Genomic DNA, 15,849 nt, shown 5'->3' on the forward strand with positions numbered 1-15,849 from the left:
GTAATGAATAATGAATATGAATGCAAACATCAATGCATACAATCAATGCAAACAATAAATGTACATATATACAATGAATGCAATAAATACAACAAGCAGAAAGCAACCAAAACCCTAATCTAGAGAGCGCTAGGAGAGACTCGCTCAGGGAAGATGGACCAGCAGAGGTCAACTTCTCTATTTCCCCAGCAGAGTCGCCAGCTGTCGCATCGCGCGAAAAACCGGCGGGAAAAGAAAGAACAACAGAGCCGCCACCGTGCGTTATTTATCCCAAAAGAGGGAAAGGAAACGCTCAGAGTAAACCTAGGAAAGAACATGGTCTCGCGACCAAAGAGAATGGGTTCGGGAGTCGGTTATGCGAAGGGAAGGTATTAGCACCCCTACGCATCCGTAGTACTCTACGGGATCCACGCACAAAAGGAAGGAATATTGGTTGCTAAACACTGCTCACACTCACACACACTGGCCGAAAGAGACACAAGAAACTGACTGAAACTGACTCGGCAGGATGTCGCATCCTGGGCCTACTTAGTCTATCAGGCATAGACATCAGAGTCGAAGTAGTTCGGACTGGGGAAACGACACATGCTCGCTAGGATATCGCATCCTATGCATACATATCTTCTCGGACGAGAGAAGAATCAGAGCATTCGTAGCTCGGCTGACACGCACACAAACAAACACAGGCAAAGGCAAACGTGGAGCCCGACTGCCAATCACTGGACTTATATCAGCATCCGAACCAAACACACATAGGAAACCAACTGCCAAACCCTGGACTTATGTCGGACTCCAACCAGAACACACACACACTGGAACCCAAATGCCACTCGATGGACTTACATCAGCTTCCAAGCACACAACAGCACAACAAGTTAATAGGGAGTCGGGGACTCAGCCTATAACTGTCAAGCACACACTCAAACAGACAGACAACAAATTGCTAAGGAGTCAGGCACTCGAGCCTAGCAACTGTCAAGCAACACACACAAAAGAAAGAAAGGGCGCCCGGAGAGATCAGCTCAATCTCCTGCCTACATACTTCATCTGGTATGAAGATCAGGGCGATGTAGTTCCCCTACGCAGGGATAAAGGACTAGCCTAACCAGATAACAGAGGGAGACACAACTCTAGGGAGACTACGACTCGAGCCTAGATGTTGTCATGCAAAATCAACCCTAAGTTATGGTTTCTAGCTAAATGGCACAAGGGCCAACCTATCCTAAGTATGGCTCACACAGGAGCAAGCCACACACACTTAACTTGCACAGGAAGCAAGCCAAGCAAAACCTAACTTGCACAGGAAGCAAGTCTAAACTAATCCTAACTTGCACAGGAAGCAAGTCAAACTATCCTAACTTGCACAGGAAGCAAGTCAAACTATCCTAACTTGCACAGGAAGCAAGTCAAACAATCCTACAAGCACAGATAGCACACGCTATACACAAACAAGTGGCTCAAACAAGGGTTAGGTTTTAGTCAAGGGGTCATATCAACCTCAACAAACAAACCTCTGGAACTGGGTGAATGTTGCTCTTAACCTTGCCATTGAGGGGCTAAGGTGAAGCAGATGAAAGGATGAAGTGAGGATGAGACCTCACAGCTCTTATCCCTGGCCTGGGAGAGCTCAAGACAAGAATGTGTGGGTTCAGAAAGTGGGAACCCTTCTACACATTAAAACTGACTCAACTGTACAATTGTACAAGATCTTGGGTTTGTATCTGCAATGCATCAACACAGTGGTGTGAGCAAAGCGGATGCCACACTGAATAGTGGGGGATAGATTGCATATCCCTACCTTCCACCAATTGCCTCATTGAGGTCTTTGACTCTATGCAAGGACAAAGTTAAACATTCACAAACATTGCCTCTTAAGGAGGGCTTCAGACAGTTGCCTGGCCAAGTAACAGGCCAGGTCTTCCAGACTACATGAAGTAAAAGAGACATACCTCAATGCAAATTGCTTATACAAGCAAAGCAAAGCAAAAGTTCACAAGGAACTAAAAGCAACTAAAGCACCTGAAACAGTCAAGCAGACGTTAGTATACAACTTCAAACAAAACAAACAGAAACCGACACCAACAGTTAATTGGAGGCACATGGATGTGCAAGGCACAAGGCTTAAGGCATGTGAGCCAAGCCATCTACAAAACAAGGAGGTTAGACAACAATATTCAAGCAAGCTCAGTCAAAAGAATTGGTCTCAATGGCCATTTGATGGTCAACCTGAAATCACAAACTCAAAGGTGAGTAACAGGACCACTAGGGCAAGCCTAGGGTTAAAAGTGAATGAGAAAGTCAAAACAGCAAGGGATATCCAATCAAAGTCAAGTTTAAACATTCAAGAAACAAAACCAATTGGGTTCACATTCATATCAATCATCATCATCATTTCATGAACAAAAGAAGTCAAGACATGGCATTTAGAAGCTCATGGAAGTCGACAGCAAGACTTGACTCAAAAGCAATCCTAAACATTTCCAAAAATCACCAAATAAATCATGATCAATCCTAACACATAGCATGGTGAGCATGTCAAATTTCATCTCATTTGGACAAGTGGAAGGCAGTCAATGAAAATCAGAAAGTCAAGGCAATTTTGAACATGCTTAAGGAGGTCAACCAAACATGCATCAACTTAGAAAAATCATAAGTCAAGAATGGTGTATGATAAATGAATGGGATCAAAACCATGGCAAAGATGAGGATGTCTAGTTATCTCATGCAAAATTTCATGTCCATCTAATAAAGTATGAGAATTTCACAAATGAAATGGGAACATGTGTCACACAAAGTCAACATTTGACTAGGCAGGGAGGAAAAATCTCAAACAAATGGAAAATAGTTCAAATAAATCCAAGAAAATTCACAAATCAACTAGACATACAAGAGTAAGCTCATGCAAAAAATCAAGTCATTTGGAGGTCAAGAAGCATGGCAATGAAAATCATGAAGTTGGACATCAATGGTGTGACACAAATTGTCACACCCTAATTCAAAAAATCATATCTCACAAACCACAAATGATAAATTCACAAACTCTATACCAAAATCACCATGAGTGTGTCTAGTTTAAGCACAAAAAATTGGGAGCCATTGGATACATTCTCATCATTTCACAAATGTTTTGGCAAAGTGTACAAGAATTGGTCACATGTCACAAACCCTAAAGCCAATTAAAAATTACTCAACGAAAAAATCTGGAAAAATAATGATAAAAAACTAGAGATTGTGATGATCATTATGCAAAAATTCCCATGAAATTTGGATTTAAAATGAATGATCTATGAATTTTGTAAGATTGGCATGGTAAATGAAATAAAAATTGAGACTAAATGAATTAAAGTGGATTAAATAATAGGCGCTGTGGTAAATGACCAAAACGCCCCCCATGCTGAGTATGAAACCCAGCGTTTCATTAAATTTGCAAAGTCAGCGCCCTTTTTTAACATATATTTTGTGGAAGGCGTTTAATTAATGAATTGGCATTGCGCCCCAGTGGTAAAACACTTGGTATTTGAAGCAAAGGTCTGGGGTTCGAATCCCCCTCGCCCCAGACCTTTTTGGCATTTATTTGGAAAGGCAAGGCACATACAAATGCTACAGTACATATTGCAGAAAACATATTACTTACAGCAGCAACAGCAACGTATCCATCATGCTAAAAAATTTTTCTCCAATTTTTTTTTCCAAATTAAAAAATAAAAAACACCAATATGTGCATCTAAACATGCTCAAACCTAAACCAAACTCCATTAATCCCAAATCATGCTAAAATGGACAAATCAAGTAAAAATGTAAATGAACATCAAATTTGGATTTCAAATTTCTTTCTCGATTCTCAACCGTTTCCTTCGATTCAAAGCACAGTAAGCTCATGGCAAAAAGATCTACAAGATGTAGTTCATGATTTTAGAAATAGAGAGATTTGATATCTTACTTGATTTTGAAGAAATGAGTGAAACAGTTGTTGTTTTGATGTTATAAGCTCAAACAGATGTAGACTTATGCTCTAAATGATGAATGGTGAAGATGCTTGGGCTTGAAACAGCTTGAAATAGCTTTAACCAAACTTTGCCATTGATGATGCCTCTTTAAAACAGTAGAGGAAAAGGAGCTTCCAGTTGGAGAATGTTGTTAAAAACAGGTTCAAAATGATGAATAGATGTAGTATTAAGCAAGGCCAAGCTCAGTTCTTTGTGAGTTTTTTGACTGTTTTTGGAAAATGCATAAAATGAAGTGTTTTTGGAGAGTGAAAAAAAAAATGATGTGCAGTGTGTTTTTTCTGTATGGTATGGCTGCAATTCTGGTTTACAAATGACAGAAAATCTTCTGTTTTGATGTACAAGGTATGGTCCATGGATTTGTGGAGAGATATGGTGAAATGGTACTTGCCTTCCAAAATCCCAAGCAACTTGGCATGGCTTTTTCTGTTGGTTATCTTGCTGCAAATGAGGCTTCAAATGACAGCAAATGATGCATAATGCTGCTGTCCTTTTGAGGTACAAGGCATGGTATGAAGTAGCATGGTTTAGCATGATGAAAGTGTCCCTTTTTGCAAATTCCAAGCAACTAAGCAATGATTCACATGTGCTGCATAATTTGAGCTTGCAAACACACTTAAAATGATATTTATGAGCTGTCCCAATTGGCCAAATGTTGGAAAAATGTTTAAATCAAAAAGTCAACTCTTGGTCAAACTTGCATTTAAATGAGAAAAGTCAAAATATGCCATTTTGATTGGTGAAGTTTTGGCACATGAAATTTATATTTTTGGAAAGAGGGGATCAAATGTGACTTGTAGGAAAAAACCCCACCAAAATTGGCCAAACGGTTTGGGAGATATGGCCCTTTGAAGTTCAAGATTTTCTGAAATCGATTCGATCATAACTTGCCAACCACACATGGGAATTGAGAGTTCTAGGACTTTTGGAAATGGGAGAACAAGATCTTCAACTTTCATGTTGGGCAAAAATTCATTTGAGGCTTGTATCAAAATGTAAGTTTGAGGATCAAGACTTTCCATTTATGGCAGGTTTCAGTTACAGGCCCAGTTTCCACTTTGGGAAATTCATGATCTGGCTTCAAATTCCTCCATGATGGTGTTTGGCATGATATATGATGACTATTTGGACATGAATGAACTCTCACAAACCAATTCCAATCATCCATTCACTGATTAAACAGACAGTTGACCAACAGTTGACTTTTAGGGTTTCTGACTGATTATGCATTGACTGATGACTTCCAAACCCTAATTCCTTGAGGACTTGACTTCAAATGATGTCTCAAGTTGTATGGACTCTTGATTATTGACCATGGTGCCCAAATTCCACAAGAATGACCACCATCCACTGCTTTGACTGACAGTTGACCTTTTTTAGGGTTTTTGACTGTCTGTGTATGAACTGAGGATTTCCAAGTCTTCAACCCTTGACCAAAATACTTCAAATAGACCTCCAAGCCATGTGAACTTGTTGGACAAACCCCAAGGCCTTGGTTCAATGAGAAATTCCTTTGCTTGCTTGGTTGACTGATCAGGAGATTAGTTTGACCTAATTCTTGATTGCTTGCTCTTGAGGCAACTGTGAACAATGCAAATGCTATGCAATGGACCATGATATGCTATGACCTAATATGAAAATGTATGCATAATGATAGGTGCAAATTTGAGGTGCTACACACTCAAGTAAGTGTGTGAACAAGATGAGTGAATGAAGTTTGAATTCAAATCGCGTGCCTAGAAAATGTCGCACTTCCCCTTTATATAGTTAGGTGGTTATAAAAAAAAATCATTATTCTCCAAGCGTATGATGTGTGGAGCCTTTGGATGGATCCTAGGTTTAGATCTCATATGCTTTATTCAGGATAACACCCTTATCCTACGAGTGATTTGGTGGATTATTGATTTCTATGGGTCGTGGTTGTTGGGTCTTTTGGCTGGCCTAAAACATTTTCCCTTAAGCCATTGCCTCTGCTTTGTAGTGTGAAAGCTTTGGTCATATTTGTCCTTACGTGCTGGTTGCATCCCAACTTGAATGGAACGCCAAAAGGTAACATTAATGTCATTGAGAATTAACACTTTGAATACACCTCATGCTAAAGATGTATTTTCTTAAGTTCTATAATAATGATATTTGGAAACTAAAATAGTTAAGTGTTTTTCTGAGATGATATGGGACGTTGATAATGCTTATTATCTTTCTTTCGATAAGCTACCACGCTATCTCTGAAGAGTCAGTTTTAAAGTTTCTTGAGACATTGTCTTTTCTTTTTTCATTATTTGTATTTTTATAACATACCATTTTTGTAGCTGAAAAAAGTGGTGCTTATTATGAGCAAAAAAATAGAAGAAAGTGCTTCTGCTTCTTGGGTTGATCTCGTTATTTCGATAATTGACTCTACATTTTCTCATGAAGGTAGTCTCGATAGGTCTTTCTTGACGTGGATCCTTCGTCGGATTGGGGTGTATTGACCCCTGAGGGAGACAAAAGGGCTTGCAATGATTATGGTGGATGTGTCATTACTTTCTATGAGTGAACCTTTTCAATCCTGGTCTCTACTTATCCTTCAACACTTTAGAGATAGAGGTTTTGAACCACCTATTGATCGCTTCTTCGCAGTTAAACTCTGTGAGTTGGATGTACATCAAAGCCTTCCAGAATTAGTGTGAATATTTTGGAGGAAAACCCTTTTTATCCCTCGTCTTCCACCTTTTCAGAGTACAACGCAGTTTGGCGAACCACGTACAAGGCCAGGGTTTTATCACATGTTTCGAAGTGTATTCAGATAGCATGAACCATTTTGAAAATAGGTTCTTTTTGGTTGCTCCTCTCTAGAAAGAGGCTCATGCGATGATATGCACCATAGGAACAGAGACGGAGAATAAGTGTACCGACTTATTTCACAAGTACCATAAACGAGGTAACTTCCTTTCAGGGAATGGATCATGCGTTTACAAAGAAAGTGATTTGTCTTAAGATGAGCTTTATCTAAAGAAACATATGACCACTTTCATCAAAGAGTTAAGTCACGTCGGGGATGTCATTCCTCAAAATGAAATCTTAAAGAAACGTCTAAAGCGGCTTGTTGGAACTCGTCTGCTTATGGACGCGCATACTAAGGAAGAGAGGAAGTCATTTTTATTAGATCTTAATAATTTTGCCATACATTGTTGATCTCCTTATTTGTAACGTCCTTGATGTTGGTCTCCTTCAATATGAGAGGCAAGAATCATAAACAATCATGACTAAAGTTTCACCGTATAAAAGAAAGAGTATAACAAATCCTTTTATAGTAACGAAGATAAAGAGCAACATTTTCTCTTAATATCTCCTAAAAACACTCTCAAAATGAACATGATTTCTTACCAAAATTACCCACTTAAATTAATATTGTAATGAGTCTTGTGATGTATCTCTCTATCCAAAAACTTGTAAGATGGAAAAAAAAAGTTGTCCCATTTAAAAATATCTATCAAATTTGACATTGAAAATTTTGATGGCAAGATTAATTTTTAAAAAAAAATTTGTCGAGTCAAAGTGATGGCCATTCTTACCGAGAGAGGATTAAAAAAAAGTTTAGACGGAAAGGCATAACCCATCATTATATTTTACATACCCACGGTTGGCTTGTCTTGACCAAATGGAATTGAAATTTTGGAATAGATCTACTTGGTCTTTTCTCCAAGTAATTTGATATCATTTTCTCACCAAACTCTTATTTGACTTCAAAAATTGTTTTCTTTATTCACCAACCACTATATATCATATTCACATTCCTCATATTACTCCTTCCTACCTTGGTTTGAAAAAAATTGAAATACTAATAATAAAGCCCATGGATTCATCACAAACCATGGGACACAAACACACCTACCTCATCACCCTCAACAAATATATAAACTAACTCATTCATTGATCCAATCCAACTCATCACAAATTCTTCATCCATTCGATATCTAATAGCACCAATCAATATTATTCCCTCACAAACAAAAACATGGGTCTCATTCATCTCACAAAAAAATCAATCTTTTTCACTCTTGCAATACTCATTCCAATTATTACTACAAAACTCTTATCACCATCCATTGCTTGTGCCTCACTCATACTCTCATTAATATTATACATAAACTCAACTCATTCCAATTCAAACCACAAAAACCCTCCAACCCCTTTTTCTGTTCCTATATTTGGAAACTGGCTCCAAGTTGGAAATGATCTCAACCATCGCATTCTTGCATCCATGTCTCAAACATATGGACCACTTTTCCTCCTCAAACTCGGTTCCAAAAACCTAGTTGTTGTCTCTGATCCAAACCTCGCCACACAAGTTCTCCATTCACAAGGTGTCGAATTCGGCTCTCGTCCTCGTAACGTCGTCTTCGATATCTTCACCGGTAATGGACAAGACATGGTTTTCACAGTCTACGGAGATCACTGGCGCAAAATGCGAAGAATCATGACATTGCCGTTTTTCACTAACAAAGTTGTTCATAATTATAGTAACATGTGGGAACAAGAAATGGATTTGGTGGTGCAAGATCTTAAGGCTAATGAGATTGTTGGAAGTGAAGGGATTGTTATCAGAAAACGTCTTCAGTTGATGTTGTATAATATCATGTATAGAATGATGTTTGATTCCAAATTTGAGTCTCAAGAAGATCCTTTGTTTATTCAAGCTACAAGGTTTAACTCTGAGAGAAGCCGTTTGGCGCAGAGTTTTGAGTACAATTATGGAGATTTTATACCTTTGCTTAGGCCTTTCTTGAGAGGCTACCTTAACAAATGCAAAGACTTGCAAACTAGAAGACTTGCATTTTTCAACAGCTACTTCATTGAAAAGAGGAGGTGAGTCATTCATAAATTAATATTAGTTTAATTTCTTGTTTGAATAAACTACTTAAACAATGCACTTATACACTTTTAGTATAATTTTTCTAGTTCGAATGATTTTGGATCATATGTAACAGAAGAATTTTAATTTTGTGCAGAAAAATAATGGCAGAAAATGGGGAGAAGCATGAGATAAACTGTGCAATTGATCACATAATAGATGCTGAGATGAAAGGTGAAATAAGTGAAGAAAATGTGACATACATAGTCGAAAACATAAACGTTGCTGCAATAGAAACAACACTATGGTCAATGGAATGGGCAATAGCGGAGATAGTGAATAATCCAAGAGTCCAAACAAAAATTCGAGATGAGATATCAAAAGTGCTTAAAGGTGAACAAGTTACAGAATCAAACCTAAACCAGTTACCATATCTACAAGCAACATTGAAAGAGGTATTAAGATTGCACACACCGATTCCATTGCTAGTGCCTCACATGAACCTCGAAGAGGCCAAGCTAGGAGAGTACACAATTCCGAAAGAGAGTAAGGTAGTTGTGAATGCTTGGTGGCTTGCAAATAATCCATTATGGTGGGAGAAGCCGGAGGAGTTTAGGCCAGAGAGGTTTTTGGAAGAGGAGAATGGAACTGATGCAGTGGCTGGTGGAGGGAAAGTTGATTTCAGGTTTGTGCCATTTGGTGTTGGGAGAAGAAGTTGTCCTGGAATTATACTTGCATTGCCAATATTGGGATTGGTGGTTGCTAAGTTGGTGTCAAATTTTGAGATGAAGGGTTTGAATGGGATGAAGATTGATGTTAGTGAAAAAGGTGGACAATTTAGTTTGCATATTGCTAATCATTCAACTGTTTTGTTTCATCCAATTGATTAAAGCATGATGATGATGATGTATCAACTCAAGATGCAAATGTTGTCTTCTAATAATTTGGTTGTTTTTCTTTTCTATTTTGATTTTTTTGCATGTAATCTTTCATAATATATTATTTTGAATTCAATTCTGAGCACGCAATAATATTAAATCTTTTGAAGGAGAATTTTACTGTCTATTGGTTTGAAAGATTAGTCTCAATATCCTCATATTTTAAAATTGTAAAAAATAAAAGAATAAAATGGAATTTATTAAAATATATTACTATATGGTTGAAGAAAAGTTCAAAAGACAATAGCGAAAGAAATGCGGGTCTTATGGAGCACTCCCCCAACACAAACAACACTCCCTTCATTCTCTCTTTCCTTCCTTTTCTTTCCATCCATCCAAAAATGCACTCCACTCCATCATCATCACCATCCTACAGAATGGCGCCGGCACCTGGTTCATTCCGCCGCAGTTTCCTTGAAAGAGGCAAAGAAAGACTCCTCGCTAAGAAGGAATATCCCGGCGGCGATTTCTCCTTCCACGATCCCCTCCCGCAACCCTTTTACAAACGTGCTTTCAATCTCGACGCACTTTCTCAACGGTTTGTCAACATTCGCAATGGCTCAGTCGAGTTCATCCGTAAACTCCACCATATGGGTCGCAGCGATCCACGCAAAGTCATCTTCGCTATGAAAGCCGGATTATCTTTGGCTATTGTTTCACTTTTCATTTACATTAAAGAACAACAAGTTAACAAGTACTCTATTTGGGCTATTCTCACTGTTGTCGTTGTTTTTGAATTCAGCATAGGTACGTCCTTACTTGTTACGTACTCTTCTATTCTCATGCATGCATAACCAAATTCCACGTTACTATTGTGTTTTTTTTTGTGTGTATGTAGGTGCTACTCTTAACAAAGGTTTCAATCGTGGTTTGGGAACCATTTCAGCTGGAGTGCTTGCTTTAGGGATTGCACGATTATCCGTTTGGATTGGTGGTGCTTTTGATGAACTTATTATTATAGTAGCTATTTTTATTGCAGGTTCGTTTTTTGAGGAACGCATGTATCAGTATCAGTGTTGTGTTGGTGTTGGTGTTGGACAGATGATTATATTTTGTTGTGGTGATTTGCAGGATTTTGTGCAACTTATGTGAAGTTGTATCCTGCAATGAAGCCTTATGAATACGGTTTTCGTGTATTTTTGTTAACCTTTTGTATTGTGTTGGTGTCTGGGAGACATGGAATGCAGTTTTTCACCACTGCTTTTTATAGATTGGTTCTTATTGGTGTTGGTGCTGGTGTGAGTTTGTCTGTGAATATTTGTATTTATCCCATTTGGTCCGGGGAGGATCTCCACAAACTGGTTGTGAAAAATTTCCATGGAGTTGCAATGTCTTTAGAAGGTTATTATGGCATTTTTCTTGTCTTTGTTTTCACTTTGTTCTATAGAAGCTGATTTGTGGTACGTTTTCTTTTAGGTTGTGTAAATGGATATCTACAATGTGTTGAATATGAGAGAGTTCCATCTAAAATTCTTGTATATCAAGCTTCTGACGACCCTCTTTATCGCGGTTATAGAACAGCAGTGCAATCTTCAAGCCAAGAAGAGACTTTGGTATTCTCATTCCTCTACTTAAATTCTTCTTTCTTGCGGTGTTTAATGTTTTTTGACCCTTTTTGCAGGTAGATTTTGCATTATGGGAGCCTCCTCATGGTCCATACAAGATGTTCAATTATCCTTGGAGAAGCTATGTCAAAGTTAGTGGAGCATTGAGGCATTGCGCTTTTATGGTCATGGCAATGCATGGATGCATACTTTCAGAAATACAGGTATTACAAAAGTTACTGAAGCATTGATGCTCAGAACATACTTTCTCATGTTTGACCACTTTACTTGAAGCGGCTCAGAGAGCTTTCTATCCCACAATAAAACCGTCAGTCCATAGTTCCATCAGTTGGAAATCACGGTCAGGTCCGCACATGCATGCATGCGTGTTTCCATCCTACTCCACCGTACACCAGAACATCTATCATCCTAAGGGCCGGTCTCCCCTCTTCTATATTGTTAATAAGGATGTCTTGATTTATATATTGTTAATGTCATACACAGGCACCTCCAGAAAAGAGGTTGGTATTCTTCCAAGAGCTTCAGAAGGTAGGCAATGAAGGAGCTAAAATATTGCGCCATCTAGGAAGCAAAGTCGAAAAGATGGAAAAACTAAGCACAAGGGACATTCTGATAGAAGTCCACGAGGCCGCCGAGCTATTACAGATGAAGATTGACAGTCATTCATTCCTCCTAATCAATTCAGAGAATTGGGAAGCTGTCAGACAGCACCAGTCCAAAGAAAATGAACGGTCCAGCAACTTGACTAATGAGAATAATAAGCAGTCAGTGATCAACGAGTCGGGGGACGATTCGCAGCTTAATATAAGCATACAGCAATCGATGTCGGAATTGAGTTTCGCGCAGCAGACGAGCAAGAGCTTAGTATCATGGCCTCATCTCTCTTTTTGCAATGATGCCATAGTGAATGAAGCAGAATCTAAAGTGTATGAAAGTGCTAGCTCATTGTCTTTGGCAACATTTGCTTCACTTTTGATAGAGTTTGTTGCAAGACTTCAAAATCTTGTGGATGAGTTTCAAGATCTTAGTGAGAAAGCTAATTTTAAAGACCCTTTTGATCAACCTATTTTGAAGTGAAAAAAAAACAAATAGCTTGATCTTCTTGAAACCAAATATAGATTTGCAAGATACTACCAACATTAGCCACAAGAAAACAAGTGCTACTTGGTATATGATCTTGTTGAAAACAAGAAAGTCATAGGATGAATTTGACATTCTTGAAACCAAATGTAAACTTCTCTCAATAGAGGAACTTTCAAATTTTAGTAATCTTTCAATTCTGCTTTTTGAAGTGCGCATGTTCTTTATTTATATTAGGATTTACTAAGAATTTCATTTAAGTTCTAAAACAAACTTACTTGCAAAATAAAAAATATTGAACATAACAACACTAGACAATACATACAGTACAAACAATTTATTTTTTATATTATACTGTGTTTGTGTTTGATGATTAATATACTGGACACTTTATTTTCTATTTATTTGATATTTTTATATACTATACAAAATAATATAATTTTTATTATAATATTTTTTATTGATATATAAAATATTAATATTTATGAATCAAAATATTAAATAATGAAAAGAAGAAAAAAATATGAATAGATTGATTTTTTATTCTAATTTGTTTGATATGTTTATGCACAACTGAATAATTTAACTTTTATTATAATATTATTTATTAATATATAAAATATTGATATTTATGAGTCAAAATATAAAATAATTAGAAGGATGAGAAAAATGATTAAGAGGGAGATTTTTCTTACCTTTATTTGCATGTATATTGATGTATTAGACAATATAACTTTTCTTATAATATTCTTTATTGATATATAAGATATTAATATTATATTGAGAGAGAGAGGGAGGAGGGGGAGGGAGAGATTAAAGAATGTGTTTTGATAATTTTTACTTGGGACAAAAAGTTGTCTCGTGGTTTAGTGAGACCCATTAATTCATGTTTGGATTGCATGTATTTAGTAAAACAACAACATGGAGAAGTATTCAAGTGTTCCATATCGGTCTAGCTTGCTTAAGTTGTATAAAAGACACATGATGAGCACAATGCTCCAACATGTTGGTACGACATCTGAGCCTTGCTTAACAGGCGCCAGATTGTTGCGTTTTGATTGAATCTTTTGAGAAGATTCAGTTTTATTTTATTGCTAAGTGACTTAGCAATGTGTTTAGGTGATTTGTTTGATAGTGGAACGAAAATTGATTCAGATTTAAATTTGAATTTAAATTGAACCAAATCATATCTTATTGAGATATTTATGAAACCGATAATTTCCAACAAATTCGGCATTAATTTCGGACGAAATCAAATCTCAAATCCATGAAGAAAAACCCAAAATTATTATGCTATATAACGAGCTCAAAACCTACATTGGAAGCCAAGTATTCACATTGAAGATTTTAGAGTGCTAGATTTTGTGTCTTGGATTCCACGATAATTCCTTAATATGATTAGTGTAGAATATTTATGTACACCTCTATGTTTCAGTAACTTGACATAAAATGTTTGTCTATTTGAGTTGTAAATTTAACATTGTTATGTACACCTCTATGTTTCAGTAACTTGACATAAATGGTTTATCTACAATTGAGTGGTAGTATTTGATAACACTGAAACACACCACATATTTGACTCGATTTGCACATGTTTTACTGTCATTTTGATTACATTTCTAGTATTATGGTGGTACTTTGTATGGATTTCAGGGACTTAACCATGTGGAATCCGTACGTGAAGAAACGAGACAAATCATATGGAAAACAGAGAAAAATTCATATTTTGCACTCACGGCGACCAGCATGGCGGTCGCCATAGAGCTTGCCACGATGTGGCTGACGTGTCTCATGATCCAACGGTCACAAAGACCAAGTCACCGCATTTTGTGAAGGTGGCGACCGTCATCCCCTATAGTAATAGAAAACGATAGATTGACCATTAGGTATCTGTGGGTTCGACAACCTTTTATATTACTCTGATACACTCGGTATACTTGCAGAAAACATCTATCAAGTTTTTGGCGCCGTTGTCGATGACCAATTACGTCAAATATCAAAACCCTGTTGTTACACCGTCTAGATTAAGGCACCCTTTTCTCGGTCAATGCGAAGGACTCACAGTACCCAAACTTTAGAAGACCCAATAGCTAAACCAGAGAGGTACATACATGCACGACTTTTGCTCCAACGAATCAGAAGAGCAATGGCAGAAGATCAAAACCGTAAGCCCCTCAAGGATTTTGCCTTACCCTCTAATGAAGAACCTCATTCAAGTATTGTTAACCCTACAATCAGAGCTAATAACTTTGAATTGAAACCCGCGTTTTTACAAATCGTACAACAAAACGAGTTTGCTGGTCTCCCAAAAGAGAACCCAAACCATCACCTAAAAGTGTTCATTTAACTAGCTAACACACTAAAAACCAATAATGTTTCTCCTGAGGCTATACGTTTACGTTTATTCCCTTTTTCCCTCAGAGACAGAGTACGATCCTGGTTAGACTCCCTCCCATCCAATTTAATAACCACTTGGAATGACTTGAAAAAAGTATTCCTTGCTAGATACTTTCCACCAAGCAAGAATGTTGTGTTGCATAACCAAATTACCAGGTTTACACAACAGGATGGTGAATCTTTTTTCCACGCTTGAGAGAGATACAAAGAACTATTAAGAGCCTGTCCACGCCACTAATTAGAACAATGGTTGATCATTCATACCTTCTATAATAGACTTCTCTACAACACAAAAATGACTATCGACGATGCCACTGGCGGTGCGTTAATTAACAAACCATACTCCGAGGCATGTGCCTTCATAGAAGACATGGCTCAAAACCATTACCAATGGGGTACTGAAAGAGCACAAGTAGAGAAGAAAGAAACGAAAGGAGGTATATACGAAGTTATCAGCCTAGACCATATGAATTCCAAGATGGACGCCCTAACCCCAAAGGTCAAAAGCTTAGTCATAAACCCTACGGCCATCGTAGCTGCAATACAACCCGGATGCGAAATATGTGGTACCCCAAGACATATCACTAGCGAGTGAAGTCTTCTAGCTAAATCAAGCCCAGATCATGTCAATTATGCCCAAGGAAACCCTTATTCAAACACTTACAACCCTGGATGGAGAAATCATCCAAACTCCTCTTTCAAGAACAATAACTCTACTTTTCCTCAAAATAATGCACCTCAAAAATCACCAGGTTTCCAAGTCCAAAGACCGACTCAACCTGTACAAGCTACTACTCAAAAATCAAACCTTGAAAAGATCATGGAAAATTTCATTTTAGCTCAGACTCAATAGAATAAAGAATTTATGAATCAAAACATTCATATTAATGGGATGATTACACAACTAGGTAACAAAATCAGTTCGGTGGTAACCCACAGTAAGATGCTGGAAGCCCAAATCTCTCAAGTAGCACAATAACAAGTTGCTCAGGCTACACCGGGAGGACCATTTTCTGGACAACTTCAACCTA

The 15,849-nt window shown here is 37.6% G+C and overlaps 2 protein-coding genes across 2 annotated transcripts; both read left to right on the forward strand.

Annotated features, from left to right (window-relative positions):
* The first annotated feature begins 7,907 nt into the window (after positions 1 to 7,907).
* On the forward strand, positions 7,908 to 9,891 carry LOC127091226 (cytochrome P450 CYP73A100). The gene is made up of 2 exons (XM_051029795.1): positions 7,908 to 8,852; positions 8,996 to 9,891. Exons 1-2 carry the CDS (start codon positions 8,002 to 8,004, stop codon positions 9,726 to 9,728), a joined length of 1,584 nt encoding a protein of 527 aa, XP_050885752.1. The 5' UTR covers positions 7,908 to 8,001; the 3' UTR covers positions 9,729 to 9,891.
* Positions 9,892 to 10,123: 232 nt separating this feature from the next.
* On the forward strand, positions 10,124 to 12,448 carry LOC127091227 (aluminum-activated malate transporter 4). Its single transcript, XM_051029796.1, has 6 exons — positions 10,124 to 10,523; positions 10,615 to 10,755; positions 10,848 to 11,117; positions 11,193 to 11,329; positions 11,398 to 11,544; positions 11,825 to 12,448. The coding sequence occupies exons 1-6, from the start codon at positions 10,154 to 10,156 to the stop codon at positions 12,416 to 12,418; spliced, it is 1,659 nt and encodes a 552-aa protein (XP_050885753.1). The 5' UTR covers positions 10,124 to 10,153; the 3' UTR covers positions 12,419 to 12,448.
* Positions 12,449 to 15,849: the final 3,401 nt, after the last annotated feature.

The sequence above is a fragment of the Lathyrus oleraceus genome, chromosome 6, assembly GCF_024323335.1.
Source record: "Lathyrus oleraceus cultivar Zhongwan6 chromosome 6, CAAS_Psat_ZW6_1.0, whole genome shotgun sequence".
Lineage (NCBI taxonomy): Eukaryota > Viridiplantae > Streptophyta > Magnoliopsida > Fabales > Fabaceae > Lathyrus > Lathyrus oleraceus.

Excerpts from the sequence above, each read along its gene's own strand:
- LOC127091226 (XM_051029795.1), top strand. The coding sequence starts at position 8,002 with ATGGGTCTCATTCATCTCACAAAAAAATCAATCTTTTTCACTCTTGCA. Across the intron at positions 8,853-8,995 it reads TACTTCATTGAAAAGAGGAG|AAAAATAATGGCAGAAAATG; the intron begins GTGAGTCATTCA and ends AATTTTGTGCAG.
- LOC127091227 (XM_051029796.1), top strand. The coding sequence starts at position 10,154 with ATGGCGCCGGCACCTGGTTCATTCCGCCGCAGTTTCCTTGAAAGAGGC. Across the intron at positions 10,524-10,614 it reads TGTTTTTGAATTCAGCATAG|GTGCTACTCTTAACAAAGGT; the intron begins GTACGTCCTTAC and ends GTGTGTATGTAG. Across the intron at positions 10,756-10,847 it reads AGTAGCTATTTTTATTGCAG|GATTTTGTGCAACTTATGTG; the intron begins GTTCGTTTTTTG and ends GGTGATTTGCAG.